Genomic DNA, 15,810 nt, shown 5'->3' with positions numbered 1-15,810 from the left:
TAAAAAAAAAGAAAATTGAAATAGAGGCAATAAAGAAAACACAAACCAAGGGAATTGTGGAAATGGTAAACAAACAGGAACTACAGATGCAAGCATAACCTACGGAATACAAGAGATGGAAGACAGACTCTTAATAGCTGAAAATATGATAGAGAAAACAGATTCATCAGTCCAGGAAAAGTTAAATCCAACAAATTCTTAACACAAAACATCCAGAAAATCTGGGATACCATGAAAAGACCAGACCTAAGAGTAATAGGGATAGAAGAAGAACTCCAGCTCAAAGGCACAGAATATATATTCAATAAAATCATAGAAGAAAAGTTTCCTAACCTAAAGAAGGATATGCCCATGAAGGTACTAGAAGCTTACAGAACACCAAATTGACTGGGCCAAAAGAAAAAGTCCCTAGTGCTTGAACTGGCTTTTGAGTCCATTCTCTTTGGAGGGATAACTTGCTCAGCCTAGATATGGGGAGAGGACCGTGGCTCTATCTCAAAGTGATGTGCTAGACTTTGTTGACTCCCCACAGAAAGCCTTACCCTCTCTGAGGAAATGGATGGGTGGTGAGGTGGGGGGAAGGTGAAGAGGATGGGAGGAAGGAGGAATGGGAACTGGGACTGGTATGTAAAATGAGAGAAGATTGTTGTAAAAAAAATTATCAAAAATTATAAAAAAATCTTTTTCTCGGGCTGGAGAGATGGCTCAGAGGTTAAGAGCATTGCCTGCTCTTCCAAAGGTCCTGAGTTCAATTCCCAGCAACCACATGGTGGCTCACAACCATCTGTAGTGAGGTCTGGTGCCCTCTTCTGGCCTGCAGACATAGACACAGGCAGAATATTGTATACATAACAAATAAATAAACATTTAGAAAAAAAAATCTTTTTCTCCAGTAACCTAGATAATAGCTGCACCCACTCCTTACCCAAACACACAAAGGCCCCACCCGAGGTAAACACACAGGTGACACAGGTAGTGTCACCTCTCACATGAACACACAGAGGTCCACTCCTCCTCACATGTGTGTGTTCATACGGTAGCCTCTCCCCTCATGAACACTTAGTAGCATCTCCTCATATAAACACATAGTAACCCTGCCCCTCACATGAACACACAGTGGTCCCTCATAGCACATGATCACACGATCTCCTCACCTGGAATAACTTTGTTTTCGTGTACATGGTGCCGTAGCCTTCTCGTTGACTGAGGTAAAACATCCCTGTGAAGCTGGAGCCATCTGGCCATGTGTAGGTACCCACGCCATGGCAATGGTCCCGGTAAAATTGCCCACGGTAGGTCTATGGAGAGAAAAGGTGAGTGAACCTCCTATCTGGGAGAAGCCACTTCTGTCTGGAACCCCACTCCTGGCAGGAACTGCTAAGCCAGTCTATCACATCTGGTTGGCAGAGAATAAGGACCATGAGACTGGGATGGGCTTCTTGGGTACCTAGACACAAGGCTTCCTTTAGGCCATGAAGCCAATGGGATGATTGGTCTCCGGGCAGCCAGCCCTATGAGTCCACCCTCCCTTCTCTCTGCTCTGGTATCCTTGCAGGAGGGTGTCAGAATTGCCTGTAGTTGTTGCCAGGACAGCACCCACCCTAGGTTTGGCAAAGACCCCCCACTTAGGAGTCCTGGCCCCACTCTGATGAGCTCTCCATCAGGTAACAGAGGCCAGGCTGGATGGAGGATGCTGGAGGGAGGACTGGACCAGGTAACCCCAGCCTTGGGTACTAAGTTAGAGAAACCCTTACCAGAGGCAGAGCCACCCTTGGGACAAAGGAACAGAACAGGAGCCCATGGCTCCCCAAATGTCATGAGTAGCACCAGACTGAAAAGGTTCCAGTGCCAGGGCTCCTAGACTACCTGTGGTCTATAGCCTTAAAGGGAGTGGCACTCTTAGGAGGTGTGGCTTTGCTGGAGGAAGTGTGTCACTGTGGATGCGGGCTTTGAGGTATCTTCTGCTCCAGCTGTGCTCAGTGTGACCCTCATGCCATTTCCCGCTATGCCTGCAAGATGTAGGGCTCTTAGCTACTTCTCCAGCACATCTGCCTGCAGGCTGCCATACTCCCGGCCATTATGATAATGGACTGAACCTCTGAAGCGGTAAGTGAGCCACCTAATTAAAAGCTTGCCTTTATAAGAGTCACCATGGTCATGGTGAGACTTCACAGCAATAAAAACTCTAGGCTCTTTCTCCAAGTCCTCTACCTGAACACAAATGATAGGAAAACAGAACCACCAGAAGTGTTCATAGCGCTGCATCCCTGGTGACCCGGCCAGGCCTCCAGACACGCTGCACCCCTGCTTTGCTGCACACTGAGATATTGTCCCCAACCAGTGACACGGGAAGCACAAACAAATTTGGTCTCAGGGTTCGGTTTTGTGTCGCTGCCTCCATGAAGTCTTTGCTTAGGTCCTGGGCATAGCCCAGCATGGGGACCGAGGTGCATTTTCAGTTTATCGTTAAGAATATCTTAGCCAGCAAACAATTTCAACAAGGTAAAATATGCGAGTTTCTGCAATAATTTGAAGCTTTGAAACATTTTCCCACCTTGGGGGAGGAGATTCTACTCCCATTGTTTTGCCAAACTGATATGTTGCCAAGCTGCCTTCTCGATGTTTATATGAATATCCATTGATTCATGCTGCCCTCGACTTTGGTCAGAGAAGCTTCTTTTTTGCAGCGGGAATCAGTCAACACAAATATTTTTAACTGGCCAAGGTGCTGAGAATAAGTGATTGATAAGTCCTCGGCAAGGCTCAGGCGACGTTGTAGAAGTGGGGAAGAGAATGTGCCAGGGAGGAAAGCTGTACAGTACTGGTTTCTGGACATGACATGGCGGCTACACTCATGAGCTCACAGCATGTGGCTACCTGCACAAGGCCTGCCTGAGACTCCAGAGTGGATGAGGGAGGGGCTCACGAGGCCCCGCCCCTAGCTGATGAGCTATTTAATGGCAGCTAATGTCTTCTGAGGATGAGAAACCCGGATTTCTCTGGGGGTGTGTCTGCTGGTAGGTTGCCCATGCTCCACGGGAGGGCCCCTCACCCATGCAAATGTGAGGAGCACTGATTGGACTCGGTAAGCTATTTTAAAGAGAGAGACAGAGAAAGAGGACACTAAGATGGGAAGGGGACATGTTGGTGGGTTGGAGGGAGTGGAGAGTGGGACAAATATGCTCAAGATAAAATCTATACATGGATAAATAAAAACATTTTAGATAATAAAACATCCACTCAGAATAAGAACTTACCTTCTTCAGCCGCAGCTTCCCCAGTCCCATGCATGACCCCCAGGAAACCATGACATGATACAGAAAAGTGCAGAGAATGACTCTGGAATTCTTCTGCAGAAAACCTGAACCCCATCCTATGGGCCGCTTTGAAGGTTCACAACGCCTGCCCTCGGAGAAAGGCCTCTGTTGAAGCCACCTACCTCGCCTGTGGGCCAAGAAAACTCGCCGTATCCGAGCTTCATGTTGAGTCCTAACTCCCCTCTGTAGACACTGCCATCCTGCCATTCCTGAACACCCTGGACAAGCTGGATGCAGGCCTCCTTCAGGTCCTGCTCTCTCAGGGAGCCTTCACACTCTGCCTCATCCTCCCTGGGATCCACCAAAGGGTCCCTAGAAAGACAGAGAGCTACAGAAGAGCAACCAGGGATGCCCCAAGGGTGACCACTTACAGAGCTCCGCCCCTCCATCTCCTGTCACTCTCCAGAGGAACCCAAGGCTCCAAATTTCCCCCAAAGGGAAACTGGGCCGTAGATGATGTAGTTATGTAGTGATTATGGGGTTCCCCAGGAAATGAACAGTGCAGGATGGGTACAGACTGACGAGAGTAAATATGCCCACCCCTGAGATAGTACCAGTCAGTCTCTCTAACCAATTCCAGACAGATTGCCCACAGTCCTCCCTCTTGAGCTGGCAGTACCAGACCTGGGCTGGGCAAAAACCAGATGCTCAAACACACATATAAACCCAGGAGAGGTCTGAGAGTAGTTGTAGGGGGCAGCAAACTGACAGACAGATGGACAGATGCCAGAGCACAAACTGCAGTAGGGAGAAGTGTGTCCCAGGCAGGTTTGCCTCCCTCTGGCCCTTGTGTTCTGAAGAGATGAGTTGTTACTTAGACAATGATCTCAGTCCTAAGCCCGTGACACTCCCCCCTCAGCCTCCTCTTGGCTGTCTCGGGATGCTCTGTGGTGCCGCTTCTTCTCTGGAGACCAATCCCAGTGTCTGGCTGGTAGCTAGATTGGTAGCACACAACATGGGATTCCCTCAGACCTTGATAATTGACCTCAATTGTCAACTTGACTTCATCTTGAAATAACTAAAACCTAAAGCAGCTGGGCACTCCTGTGAAGGACTTTTTGCACTGGATAATTTGAGGAGAGAGGATTCATGCTAAGTCTGGGCCATGCTGTCTGGTAGCAGCCAGGACACGGAAGGAGGAAGCTTTTGCTTCTGCTTGTTTTCCCTCGTTCTTGCTGGCAAGTTCATCTATCTGTCCTGCTTGCTGAGGCATTCCCATTATTAGAGCCTACTTTCTAGGAGTTCTAATAAATACCAAAGGCCAGCTGAAACATCCAACCTTGTGGCCTTGACAACTACCATCGTTAATTCTTGGCCATTCTTTGAGGAGACAGAAATTGTTGGAATACTCAGACCACAGGCTGTAAGCCACTTTAATAGTAATATGTATATAGTATATGTATGGTACTCTTGTACAATATTGTACTATTATACATTGCAGCAGAATAATCCTTTTGTGCACTGTGAAGATTCGTCACTCAGGTTTAATAAAAGCCAACTGCAGAACTATAGGTGGGACAATCAAATTAGGAGGATGATGGGAAAAAGAATGGAGTCAGAGGAGATGCCAGCCAGCCACTGAAGTAGTAGGAGGTAGTAGAATGTGTAGACAATGAGGTAACAAGCCATGAGCCGTGTGGCAAAGCGTTAAAAAATGGATTAATTTATATGTAAGAGGTAGTAACAAGCCTGAGCTATCGACCGAGCATTTATTATTTATATCAAGTGTCTGAGTCAGTTATTTGGGAAGAGACAGTGGGGACAGGAAACTTCTGCCTACAAATGGTGCCCACTGTCTGACAAAGATCCACATAAGACCTGAAAAAGCCTTAATAAGGTTCTAACCGCACACAAAAACTGAGCCAGATGCAGCTTCCTAGTCTCCTAGTCTCACACACCAGCCACAATGCAGAGACCCGTCTCCCGACAGCTGCCTGCGAGATGGAGTTGGCCGCCAACTGCCATGAGCTCAGCGCAGAGGGCGCATATTTGAGCTCACAAGGACTTACTCCCTAGATCCTTGTGGATGTGAGCTCAGACTGGCAGAGAGCAGAGAGAGAGAAAAACAGAGCTCTGGCCCGGTCCCTCTTTCTCTTGTTTTAAGAACTCCAGTCCTATCATGAGATCTCACCCTCATGACATCATCTGGATTTAACGACCTCCCCAAGTCTAGCCTCCAAGTCTCGTCACTTTGATTAGAGTGTCAACATGGATTTTGAGGTACACGAGCATCCAACCCTAGCCCATAGCAGGGCAATTACAATGAGTGCAGAGCAGGTGGGGGTTTTATTATGGACAAGGCTCTGCCAAGGCTCCTGGCCCTAGCAGCCCCTGCTATTATCCACTGAGTAGTGAAGGAGCTATTCGGGTAACAGGATGGAGCAGGGCTTCCTTCAGCTGCCCAGAAGCAAACGAGACTATGCCGACAGTCCCAAGAACAGGCATGGGATTCCCGCTACTACTTGCCCATCCTTTTTCCTCTCGGTTTGGTATAGTTGAGAGTTTTCTCTCTCTAGAGACTAGGCTGGAGAGGGTAAAGGAACCTTTAACGGTGTAGCAGGAGGGTAGTAGTAATGTTGGAGGCAGGGTCTCACTATGTAGCGCCAACTGACCTGAATTGCCTTATGTAGGCCAAGCTGGCCTTTAGCTGACAGAGATCAGCATGTCACTGTCTCCCCAATGCTGGGATTAAAGTAGGGTGCTACCATATGAGCCTTCCTTTAGCGATTTTTAAGGCCTGCCCCAATACTGAATTCCAGCTGATGCATAGCCCTCTGGTGCTGATTGCACCTTCCTGCCAGCAGGTCCCCTGCACCTTCTGGTGAAGAAGGTGTAGCTCTTCACAGACTCCTGACTCTCGGTGTCAGGAAACTGACCACTCCGTCCCTCCAGACCTCTGGAACTGAAAGTTTTCGAGACTTGGGAGTCTAGAGTGGCAATGGAATGAACGTCGTCCATGTCTGTCCTCTTCAAACCTAGAAGCAAATCTGTGTTCACAATTCGCCCTCATGACCGAGGACAGTGGCATCTGGGGGACCCGCCCGCAGTCCCACCTAACTTGGGCGACCCTCTTCGGAGTCTCCAAGTAGACACCCCTAGCTCCTGAGGGCTCACTGGCTTTCCTGGGGAGTTCCCTGGCCTTCCCTTCACCGCAAAGGGCCGTCAGGACCACATAGGATCTAGCCTCGCCTGCTGACCTCCAGACGCACTCGGGAGACTCTGGCTTAGAGGGAATCAAGCACCTCAGAGCACAGCAGCGTAGACCCACTACTCGAGCGTCACGTTGCCCTGGAGACGGTCACGCCCACGGTGTGTTCCCAGCCCCAGCCAATCGGAGCCAGCCAGGTTGCACTGACCCTCCCCCAACTCCTCCGCCCCAGACCCGCCCCTGAACAAACCTCGGCCAATGCACAAGCGGATCTGAGATTACCACGCCTCCTCCCAGCCACCGCCAATCCCCGAACAGGCCACGTTGGTTCAGCTACCGCCAACGCTCGAGTCCTTCAGTAAACGCGGGGTGTCGACCCCACACAGCCGGTTAGCCTCAAACCAGAAACTGCCAGCATTCCCAAGGAGAAAGCTCGGCGAAAGACCCTGGGGCCATGGCTTAATTAAGGCCATCTGACTGCTAATCCCAATTGTATGCAGTAGTCGCTCGCAATGCCCTAGACGGCAGCCTGGTCCTGGCTGAGAGAAAGACCTCTAGTAGAGGGGCTTCTAGAACAGGGTTTCAGAGAGGAAGCACTGGAGTGCGCATCCGGAGTCACATTGAGGAATTGGGTACCAATGGGCCTTGAATGGTGGGAGGAGCTGCAGATGATGAGGCTAGACCAAAACACATAACGTGCTGAAATTTTGTTTTTATTCATAAATAAATGCATGGACACTTGGCATACAAAGATCAAGAAGCTATATTTCTATAGTTTGTCATATAAATGTTGACCAGGCACAGTGGCACAAGCCCCTCATCCCAGCACTTCGGAGACTGAGGCAGGAAAATCGCTGCAAGTTAGAAGTTAGCCGGAATCACAGAGTGAGACCCTGCATCCACTCAACCCTCCACCCTTCCCAAGTTATTCAAAAGTAATGTTTTCATAAAATGTTAACACTCATTAAGAAAACCTAGTTACATTCTCTTTTTAAATGTTGGTGAATTGGTAAACTTAGCAGATTCAACAGATTCGACAGTTGGAAACTGATCTCAGGCTAACTTGCTTTCAGCAAATTAGCGGCTTGCATTGCCAAAATGGGTATCTGCAAACATGAGGTGCCTACTGAGCCACTGCTGTTGCTATAGAATTCTGTGAATCACTGGCTGGAAATGAGGCATTTTCTACTAAATCTGGTAAAGACTGAAAAATTAGCAAAGGAAATCACTTCAAATCACATATTAGACCCAAGTTTGATATTTGGAAGCAATGGTGGGAAAAGTGGAATTCCAAAAGGACTCTCCTTTTATTGTCTATAGCACGGTTTTAGGTTCTCACAAAACTGGAAGGCAGACAGTACTGGGGCCCACTAATGATGTTTACCCATCACCTAGCCCTAGCTCAAAACTTTCGTGAATATATGTGGCATGTACTAAGTAAAAAATTCCATTAAGGTGGTATGTGTGTGTGTGTCTGTGTGTGTGTTCACTTATTTTAGCTCTGTGACTTTAAATAACTTAAGATTCCCTAAATGATGGGTAAAATGTCAGCACATATGAAGCCATACCAAAGCAGGCTTTCTGGAGCCACCCCAGCATTTCTGATTCCACAGATCTTCAGCAGGCCTGGGAACCAGCACCCAGGCAGTTCCCCTACACTGATGTGGAGGCTGGAATGTGGTCCACACTCAGTACTACTGAGTTACCTATAAAGGGCAGGAGGGGTCTCAAAATCCAGGCTGAAGGCAGAGCAGCGGAACAGTTCTAAACGCATGCTGTTTTGTGTGTCCTCTCGGGGGCTTAAACTTTTTGCCTTCAACCTACATTAAGAACGTTTAAGACAGCCCTTTTATACTATGGCAAAACAAAGCTCAGAAAGATTCGTAAAGGGCTGGAGAGATGGCTCCGTGGTTAAGAGCACTGGCTGCTCTTCCAGAGGTCCTGAGTTCAATTCCCAGCAACCACATGGTGGCTCACAGCCATGTGTAATGAGATCTGGCGCCCTCTTCTGGCCTGAAGTCATACATGGAGGCAGAATGTTGTATACATAAGAAGTAAATAAATAAATCTTTAAAAAAAAGAAAGATTCATAAAGAGTTCACCCACTGCATGTATACACCCAGTTGTTCATGCAGTCCATTCTTTTCTCTACCTTTAATGAAAAGAAAAACCATGCTAGTCATGACCTAGGGAACTGATTTGTTAACTCACACTAATGGTCAATCAGCAGAATGTGCCAGAGTCAGAGCTCACCTCCAGAAAAGCCCAGCTTCAGAAAGTATATTCCAGCTACCCAGAGGTAGACAAACTTGATAAGCAACTCATGAGCTCAGTAGAGTTGAGCATGAGATATCAGCTCAGGGGCTCTGGAGTCACACCCACCTCCAATATCCTCTAGGGAGGCACATGAAGCAATCCCAGAGTAGGGCTCCAAGTTTGGTTTAATTCATTGGTTCCGAACTCCAATGATTCGGTTTCTCCCAGCCGCCCTGCCTTTACCCAAAACTGTCTTCCATGCTGGCCACTGGACAGGACAGAAAAACCTTCCAATCCTTCCCCCCCCATCATTCCCATTAGTCCAGTCCCACTCCTGAGGCCATCTCTGGTGTGTAGGCAGACCTTCTCTGTCCTGCTGCTCAGTTCTGTCCCACCAGCCAGTTCCCCAAATAACCACACACAGACTTATGAATTATAAATGCTCGGCCAATAGCTAGAGCTTGTTACTAACTTGCTCTTACAACTTAAATCAACCCATATTTCTTATCCACGCTCTACCACATGGCAGTGCCTTTCTTCAGCACAGCTTGAGAATCTCCTGCTTCCCTGCATCAGGCTGGCAGGAAGACGTCTTCTTCATCCTGGAGCTCTCTTTTTGGTGCTCTATTTTGTCCACAAGTCTTGCCTATCCTCTACCTGCCTAGCGATTGGCCATTTAGACTTTTATTAATCCAATCAGAACGCACCTTGGCAGAGGCACATCTTCACAGCACACAAAAAGGTTATTCTAGAACAGTGCTGGTTTGAATAAGAAAGTTGAATGTTTGATAGTCAGTTGATGGAACTGTTTGGGAAGGACGGAGAGGTGTGGCCTTGATGGGGAGGTGTCAGTGAGGATGGGATCTGCTGTTTCAAAAGCCCTTCACATTCACTTAGTTTTCTCCCCCCACTCCTCTTTCTCTGCCTGTGATTTTTTTTTCTCAAAATGCAAGCTCTCAGCTACTGTTTCAGAGCCATGTCTGCCTGCCTGCTCTGTGTTCTCCTCTGTGATGGTCATGAACTCCTCCATCCTCTGTGACCCTGAGCCCCAAATTAAATGTTTTATTTTATAAGTTGCCTTGGTCATGGTATCTGAGCACAGCAATAGAAAAGTAACTGAGATACCATCACAGGGTGTGAGGCTTCACTGACACATGGGAGCATCCTGAGCTTACTCCCGGACCTGGGGATAGAGAAATGTACACCTGAGTGGGGGTGGCTCCTATAAACTGAGGAAGTAGAGTCAGTAGAAAAACAAACAAACAAAAGACTGACACTTAGCTAAAGGCTGACTGGACAGTTAGAACACTGAGACTGGAAAGAACTGGAAAGATCGTTTAATCCAGTTAAATGATCCTGGACTGTCTTTAATTCTCCTAACAGCCATTCATTGCCCACATCTTGGTCTCATAAAAGCCAGCACTCCTCTGGAACTCGTGAGGCCGGTTCCTCTCCACCAAAGAAACCATTTTACTCTCAGTCAGAAGGAACAAATAACAATCTGTGGTTCCTGGTAGTATACCAACGTACATGCTGGCCTCCAGGCTCCCTCAGTACACTAATCCCTGTTACACACTTCAGACTCCATGCTGGCATCCTGACTCTTCTCACGCTTACCCCAAACTTCTTCAGCTCAAGGGGTTCCCTCCCTCCAGCTTCTCATTGTCCTTATAACCCTGCCATTTCAGCTATGCTCTGTCTTTTCCCCCTTTCTTGGTCTTCTTCTGTTTTCCTCTCTTGCTCTCCCTCTTTCTCTCCTCTCGTGACCAAGTCCAACCTACTGGCCATATGTTGTCTACTACTTTCTCTCTCTGTCCCGGATTCTTCCAGATGCCTCTGGCTGTACTCTCCCTCACATCTACAACAAAAACCTTCAGCTGGGCAGTGGTGGCGCATGCCTTTAATCCCAGCACTCGGGAGGCAGAGGCAGGTGGATCTCTGTGAGTTCTAGACCAGCCTGGTCTACAGAGCTAGTTCCAGGACAGGCTCCAAAACCACAGAGAAACCCTGTCTTGAAAAAAAAAAATACACTAGCTGCCTTCAACACAAAAGCTAAGTGTCTGAAACCTATACCAGATCTCCCCATTTTTCTCTCACCCACTTATCTGATGTTTCCACTAATGTATCTGAGAAGTGCTTTCCTTTTGTTCTGTAGCTACAAACGCTAGTGAAACTTTCTACACTGGAACAAGCCATTTCAGGCAACTTGAGTCCTCGTTGCCAGCCATGGCCTTCATAGTTAACTCATTTCCTTTGAGGTTAGAACTGTTTTCTGGCCACACATTGTTTTCCTGTCCCAATAAAGCCAAGTCAGCTCCTTCCTTGGGGGGTCAAAAAGCTGAGGCAGCTGCTGGTAAGGCCTGCTCTGCACGGGCTGGCAGTGAGGCTGATCTGGCTGCAGATACTTTGAGGATTTAGCACAAGAGGAGGACCAGGCTACATTCGTGAACTGGGAGTCACCAACATCTACTAGCAGGAGGGGAGAGAGTAGGCCCATCTTTTTCCTTGTTGCCAAGATTTTTGATTACTGGGGTGCATGGAGTAATGGAAACTGACTTCAGGGTGCACGGAAATGAAACCAAATGTTCTCACTGCTATAATAAAATTGAAGCTGAGATGATCTATCTGTTCTTGGCTTTGAGTTGATGGTGCCGGAGGAAAATTACTCCTCTAAAATTCTGGGCATCAGAAAAAAAAATGGCTCTCATAGGCACTAAGTACCTCTATTTCTAATTTTAAAAATGGTTTTGTGATTGCTTGTATGAGCACTCATGTGCAGGGCAGAGAAAAACTTCCAAGAGTTGGTTCTCTCCATCCAACTGTGTGGGTCCCGGGAATAGAACTCAGATCAAGCTCGGCAACAGGTACCTTCACCCCCTGTGCCATCTCCATCTCCATGGCCTCACTAAATAACTCTAAATAAGCTTTGGGAAGTCGCAGCACCGACTTACGATTAAGTAAAAAAAGATATTCTGGTCTAGGAAGACGCGAATTCATTGTGGTAGTTTTATTGCATAGGAACCATGTTTTACAAAGGAAAAGTTGGGGGTGCCACGGAGCAATTTACTAGACAGCATTTAACGAAAGGAAATAAAGTTGCAACTGACAGGTGGCCTGCTGTCCTGGGCGGGGCCAGCCTCATAGCACTTACTAAACACGCCTGTCACCCGTTGTTCCCCGCCCCCTTACATCCACACCACCAATTCCTGGCCCCGCCCACTGTCAATTTAGCCAACGCCGAGCCTAGGCCAGGAGAGGCTCCGCCCCACGACGCGGTGAGGTCGCCTCCTAGCGGCCACAGCAAGGACTCCGCAAGCTGCGGCCCTCGGCTGACCCTCGGGTCGCTGGGGTCATGGGCACCTCCGAGACCGCACCGCCGCCGTTCGCGCGCATCGCCCCCGCGCTCTTCATCGGGAACGCGCGAGCCGCGGGCGCGACGGAGCTGCTGGTGCGCGCGGGCATCACTCTGTGCGTCAACGTCTCCCGCCAGCAGCCCGGACCGCGCGCGCCCGGAGTGGCCGAGCTGCGCGTGCCCGTGTTCGACGACCCGGCGGAAGACCTGCTGACGCACCTGGAGCCCACCTGTGCCGCCATGGAGGCCGCGGTGCGCGACGGCGGCGCCTGCCTCGTGTACTGCAAGAACGGCCGCAGCCGCTCGGCCGCCGTCTGCACCGCCTATCTCATGCGCCACCGCGGCCACAGCCTGGAGCGCGCCTTCCAGGTGCCAGCGTCCAGGGGCGGGTTTTCCGGGGCGGGCCCCCACATAGAGAGAGGTTCTTCCGGGGCGGGCGGGCCCCGCCCACCCTTCACCCTCCCTCGGGGCGGAGCCTCTGCGCCGGAGACTCCGTCTCGCTCACCGTAGCTTTCTTGATTGCAGATGGTGAAGTGCGCTCGCCCGGTAGCCGAACCCAATATGGGTTTCTGGGCTCAGCTGCAGAAGTTTGAACAGAACCTCCAGGCCCAGGCCCTTCTGCCCCGGGAACCCGCTGATCCCGAGTAAGCCGCCTCCTTCAGCGGCTGGGTGGCCAGGTGTCTACGCTGCAAGGCGTTTCTTCCCTCTTTTCAATAGGCAATGGCCTCGGGTTTTGCCCCCTCTTGGTGGCAGTCCAGGAGTGTTTACGGAAGAGGGGGGCTTCGTTTATTCAACAGGTTTGGGTCAAATACAAACCAGCGAAGTTTTAGGTAGAGAACTCGCGTTAGGGATCGATGAGTCTGGGGCGCCTACGAGAGTTGATAGGGAGTGACAGACCAGAGTCCTAGCTTGCTGTCTCCTCCCAGGGATTGCTTGGGCTTGCACGCAGAACTTCGTGCCCCCTGGACTTCTTTCTTGTCGTTTCTTAGGCAGGGGCTTAGAGTCTCCCAGCAGGAAGTCCGGGGCCCACCATCTTTAATCTTACAGCTGCTGTGCGGTGGGAGGAGGGCATCTGTCCACCTCCCCACCGCCTTACTTAACCACTTAACCTGTATCAATGCCTAGCCATTATACACTGTGTACCATCCTCCCCAGCTGGCAGGCAGGCCAGTCAGTTGTCACCTTGTGTTGCTTGCTCGGCTAGTTCAGACACAGCCTCTTAGACATTGTTTCCTTAAGAGCCCTGGAAACTTAGTTACCATTTAAAGAAGTAGTGAGGGAAGAGCAAAGAAAAACCCGGGCTAGGTGTGTGAATTACAGATGTGTGGCCACTGGCAAATTTGCCAACAAATATAATCCGTGAATAAAATCCCAGAGTTGATATTTATGGTTTCCCTTTTCTACTTCTCCCTGCTTATGGTCTCTGGGACCCGAGTAGTCCATTTGCATCAGCTTCTTGAAGGTCGTGGTCTGTCTCCCCGTTTTGCCCCTGAAGAGACTAAAGGGTTTGGTCATGTCTGCCTCTAGGCAGTGAGACATACTCGAGTCCCCAGATGGAGGGTTCTCGCTTAGAATGAAGAATGAAGCCGTCTTACTTAGCTGAACCCAAGGTTGAGGGGACGTGAGGCCCACAGTTCATGATCAAGGCACTGGGGTGCTAGTGAGCACCGCCTTCCCCACCTGTCCCCACACTTCTGGTTTCTGACTGTAATGAACAAATCCTTCAGCAGTCACTAGTTCAAAGTGTTCGCTACACTTTGTAGGGAATACCTAGACCTAAAGGTGTGATCAGCTGGCATTGTCCATGCCAGGACTGCTGCACAAGCTGGCTCATCTGACCACCGAGCTTCCTCCACCAGGTCCCTTATGTTCATCCCTTAAAGGAGCCACTGTTACTGTCCCCGCCCCCCCCCCAACTCAGCCATTGAGGCTACAGTGACTTGCAGAGAACAAGGCTCCAGGCCCAGGTCCTCCCACCATGGCAGGGCATACTTCCTAACCTGATGACTAGAGCCAGGTCACCTAAAGGTGACAAACACGCAAGGGACATACTGCCCAGGTCAGCTGGAAGGATATCTGTGGAGTATACTGGGTGCTTTTTATTCCACCAGCCTGGTTCTGGGAGCTAGTCAACTGTAGTTTTGGCATGACTCCACTTTCAAACCTCTGCCCCAGGGAGGATAGGGCACCCACCCCACCCCCCACCCCTGCCAAACACTTTTCTTCTGGGGCTTGGGGTATAACACTGACTGAAATCACAAGGGGACACTCAAGGTAGCTTATCAGTGTTAGGGGGACAGGGTCTTTGACTGGACACCATTTGAGGGCTTGGAGTTTGCAGTCTCCTGACTCCACCAAACAAAATGTCCTCTTGGTCTCGAAAGAAGTGTGTTGGCTCCTTATGTAAACACGGGGTGGAGACACATCCAGCCCCACTCTTAGAAGTGGAATAGCTGGGTCAAGGCTGCCCCCACATCACCCCTTCTGTTTGTGGAATGGAGTATCACCAGAACCAGACAGATTATAACCCCAACCCCTGGTGGTCCAATTTGAGTGACTAAGATGGGAGAACCCTACAATCTACATCAGGAAGGACAAAAGGAACCCAGGCCACTAGGATTGAGAATGTCTTCTAGGATAGTCTGGTGGACAGGCCACTGGACACCAGAAAGTGGCAGTAACCTTAACGCCAGGTCTCTTCACTATTTTATTTTTTAGACAGGATGTCAGTACCCCAAGCTGGCCTCACACACTCCACATAGAGCCAAGGATGACTGTGAACATCCGATGCCTTTGTCTCCCGACTGTTGGAATGCCAAGTGCTTTCCACCAAGCCCAGTCTTTCTCCCTCTTATCCTTGCCTCTGGGTCACATCATGAGCCTTGGAGTTCTTCCAGAGTCTGAAATGGGGGCCCCATGGATTGCCAGCTAAGAGTGCACACGAAGACGTGAGGGGCTACTGCTAAAGGAAGCCACGTTTCAGTGTTTAGGCTGCACCTGTGGCTTATTCACCACTGAGCTGTGCCTCTCACCCATGGAAGGAGGGCAGGGCCACTTGATTTACGTCTGGGGAGACTGAAAGCCCCTCTCCTTCAGAATCTATGCCTGCCTCCTGCCGTAGATGGCAGGACACCTCTGTCCAACTTGGTCCTGTACTGGACGGCTCAACCTTTGAGTAGTCTTGCTGCGCTAGCCTAGCATGTTCCTGCAGCCCCCTTAGATTGGAGCTGAGACAGAACTTCGTTCAGCAGTGTTATCTCTACTACACACACACACACCTTTACAGCAATAATGCCGACCCTAAAACATGGCCAGTGCAACTAACAGCGTCTCTTTATGCTTAATTTGGATCTAAATAGCCACACCTGCATGGGCTTTGTACTTGACAGCCTCGCGTCTTCCCGAGCCGCTCTGCACCACCTGGCCACGGTACAAACCAACCGGAGGACTCACGAGGGAATCGCGTCAGCGGAACCACAAGAATCATTCCCGAAGTAAGAGGACCGACTGCCAAGGTGCCGCCGGCGTCCCTGGGAAAGCGACGGTCCCGCCTCCAAGGCTGTCCTCCGAGCCGTAACCAGCGAGCGCAGAGCGCAAGCTGAGGACGCGCAGCCGCCCCGGGTGTTCCAGCCTCGCTCTCCGCTGCAGGGCTCGTACCGCTCCGGCGCACAGGCCCCGGGGCCGTACACAGCGCCCCCGGCGGCGGCCGAGCCCAGCCCGAGCGGGGCGGCGCACGG

General features: G+C 50.1%; 2 protein-coding genes across 2 annotated transcripts in view; one reads left to right on the top strand and one right to left on the bottom strand.

The window, feature by feature from the left end:
- Positions 1 to 6,275, bottom strand: part of Ankmy1 (ankyrin repeat and MYND domain containing 1) — a 35,664-nt gene extending 29,389 nt beyond the window's left edge. Inside the window, exons 1-3 of the mRNA XM_050126009.1 lie at positions 6,133 to 6,275; positions 3,440 to 3,629; positions 1,155 to 1,298 (exon numbers count right to left, since the gene is read on the bottom strand). Of these exons, the coding sequence (XP_049981966.1) occupies positions 1,155 to 1,298; positions 3,440 to 3,629; positions 6,133 to 6,275 (477 nt within the window). The remainder of the gene's footprint in view (positions 1 to 1,154; positions 1,299 to 3,439; positions 3,630 to 6,132) is intronic.
- A 5,430-nt stretch (positions 6,276 to 11,705) lies between these two features.
- Positions 11,706 to 15,698, top strand: Dusp28 (dual specificity phosphatase 28). Its single transcript, XM_050126025.1, has 3 exons — positions 11,706 to 12,442; positions 12,599 to 12,717; positions 15,463 to 15,698. Exons 1-3 carry the CDS (start codon positions 12,074 to 12,076, stop codon positions 15,569 to 15,571), a joined length of 597 nt encoding a protein of 198 aa, XP_049981982.1. The 5' UTR covers positions 11,706 to 12,073; the 3' UTR covers positions 15,572 to 15,698.
- Positions 15,699 to 15,810: the final 112 nt, after the last annotated feature.

This window comes from Alexandromys fortis, unplaced genomic scaffold, assembly GCF_014885135.2.
Source record: "Alexandromys fortis isolate MF-2015 unplaced genomic scaffold, M_Fortis_MF-2015_v1.1 scaffold_254, whole genome shotgun sequence".
Taxonomy (NCBI): Eukaryota; Metazoa; Chordata; class Mammalia; order Rodentia; family Cricetidae; genus Alexandromys; species Alexandromys fortis.
Note: the sequence above shows the minus strand (reverse complement) of the source record. Positions and strands in the feature narration are given on the sequence as shown.

What these genes read in the sequence shown, in the direction of transcription:
- Dusp28 (XM_050126025.1), top strand. Translation starts at nt 12,074, where the DNA reads ATGGGCACCTCCGAGACCGCACCGCCGCCGTTCGCGCGCATCGCCCCC. An exon ending in GCCTGGAGCGCGCCTTCCAG is followed by an intron (nt 12,443 to 12,598) that starts GTGCCAGCGTCC and finishes TCTTGATTGCAG; the next exon opens with ATGGTGAAGTGCGCTCGCCC. An exon ending in CGGGAACCCGCTGATCCCGA is followed by an intron (nt 12,718 to 15,462) that starts GTAAGCCGCCTC and finishes TGTACTTGACAG; the next exon opens with CCTCGCGTCTTCCCGAGCCG.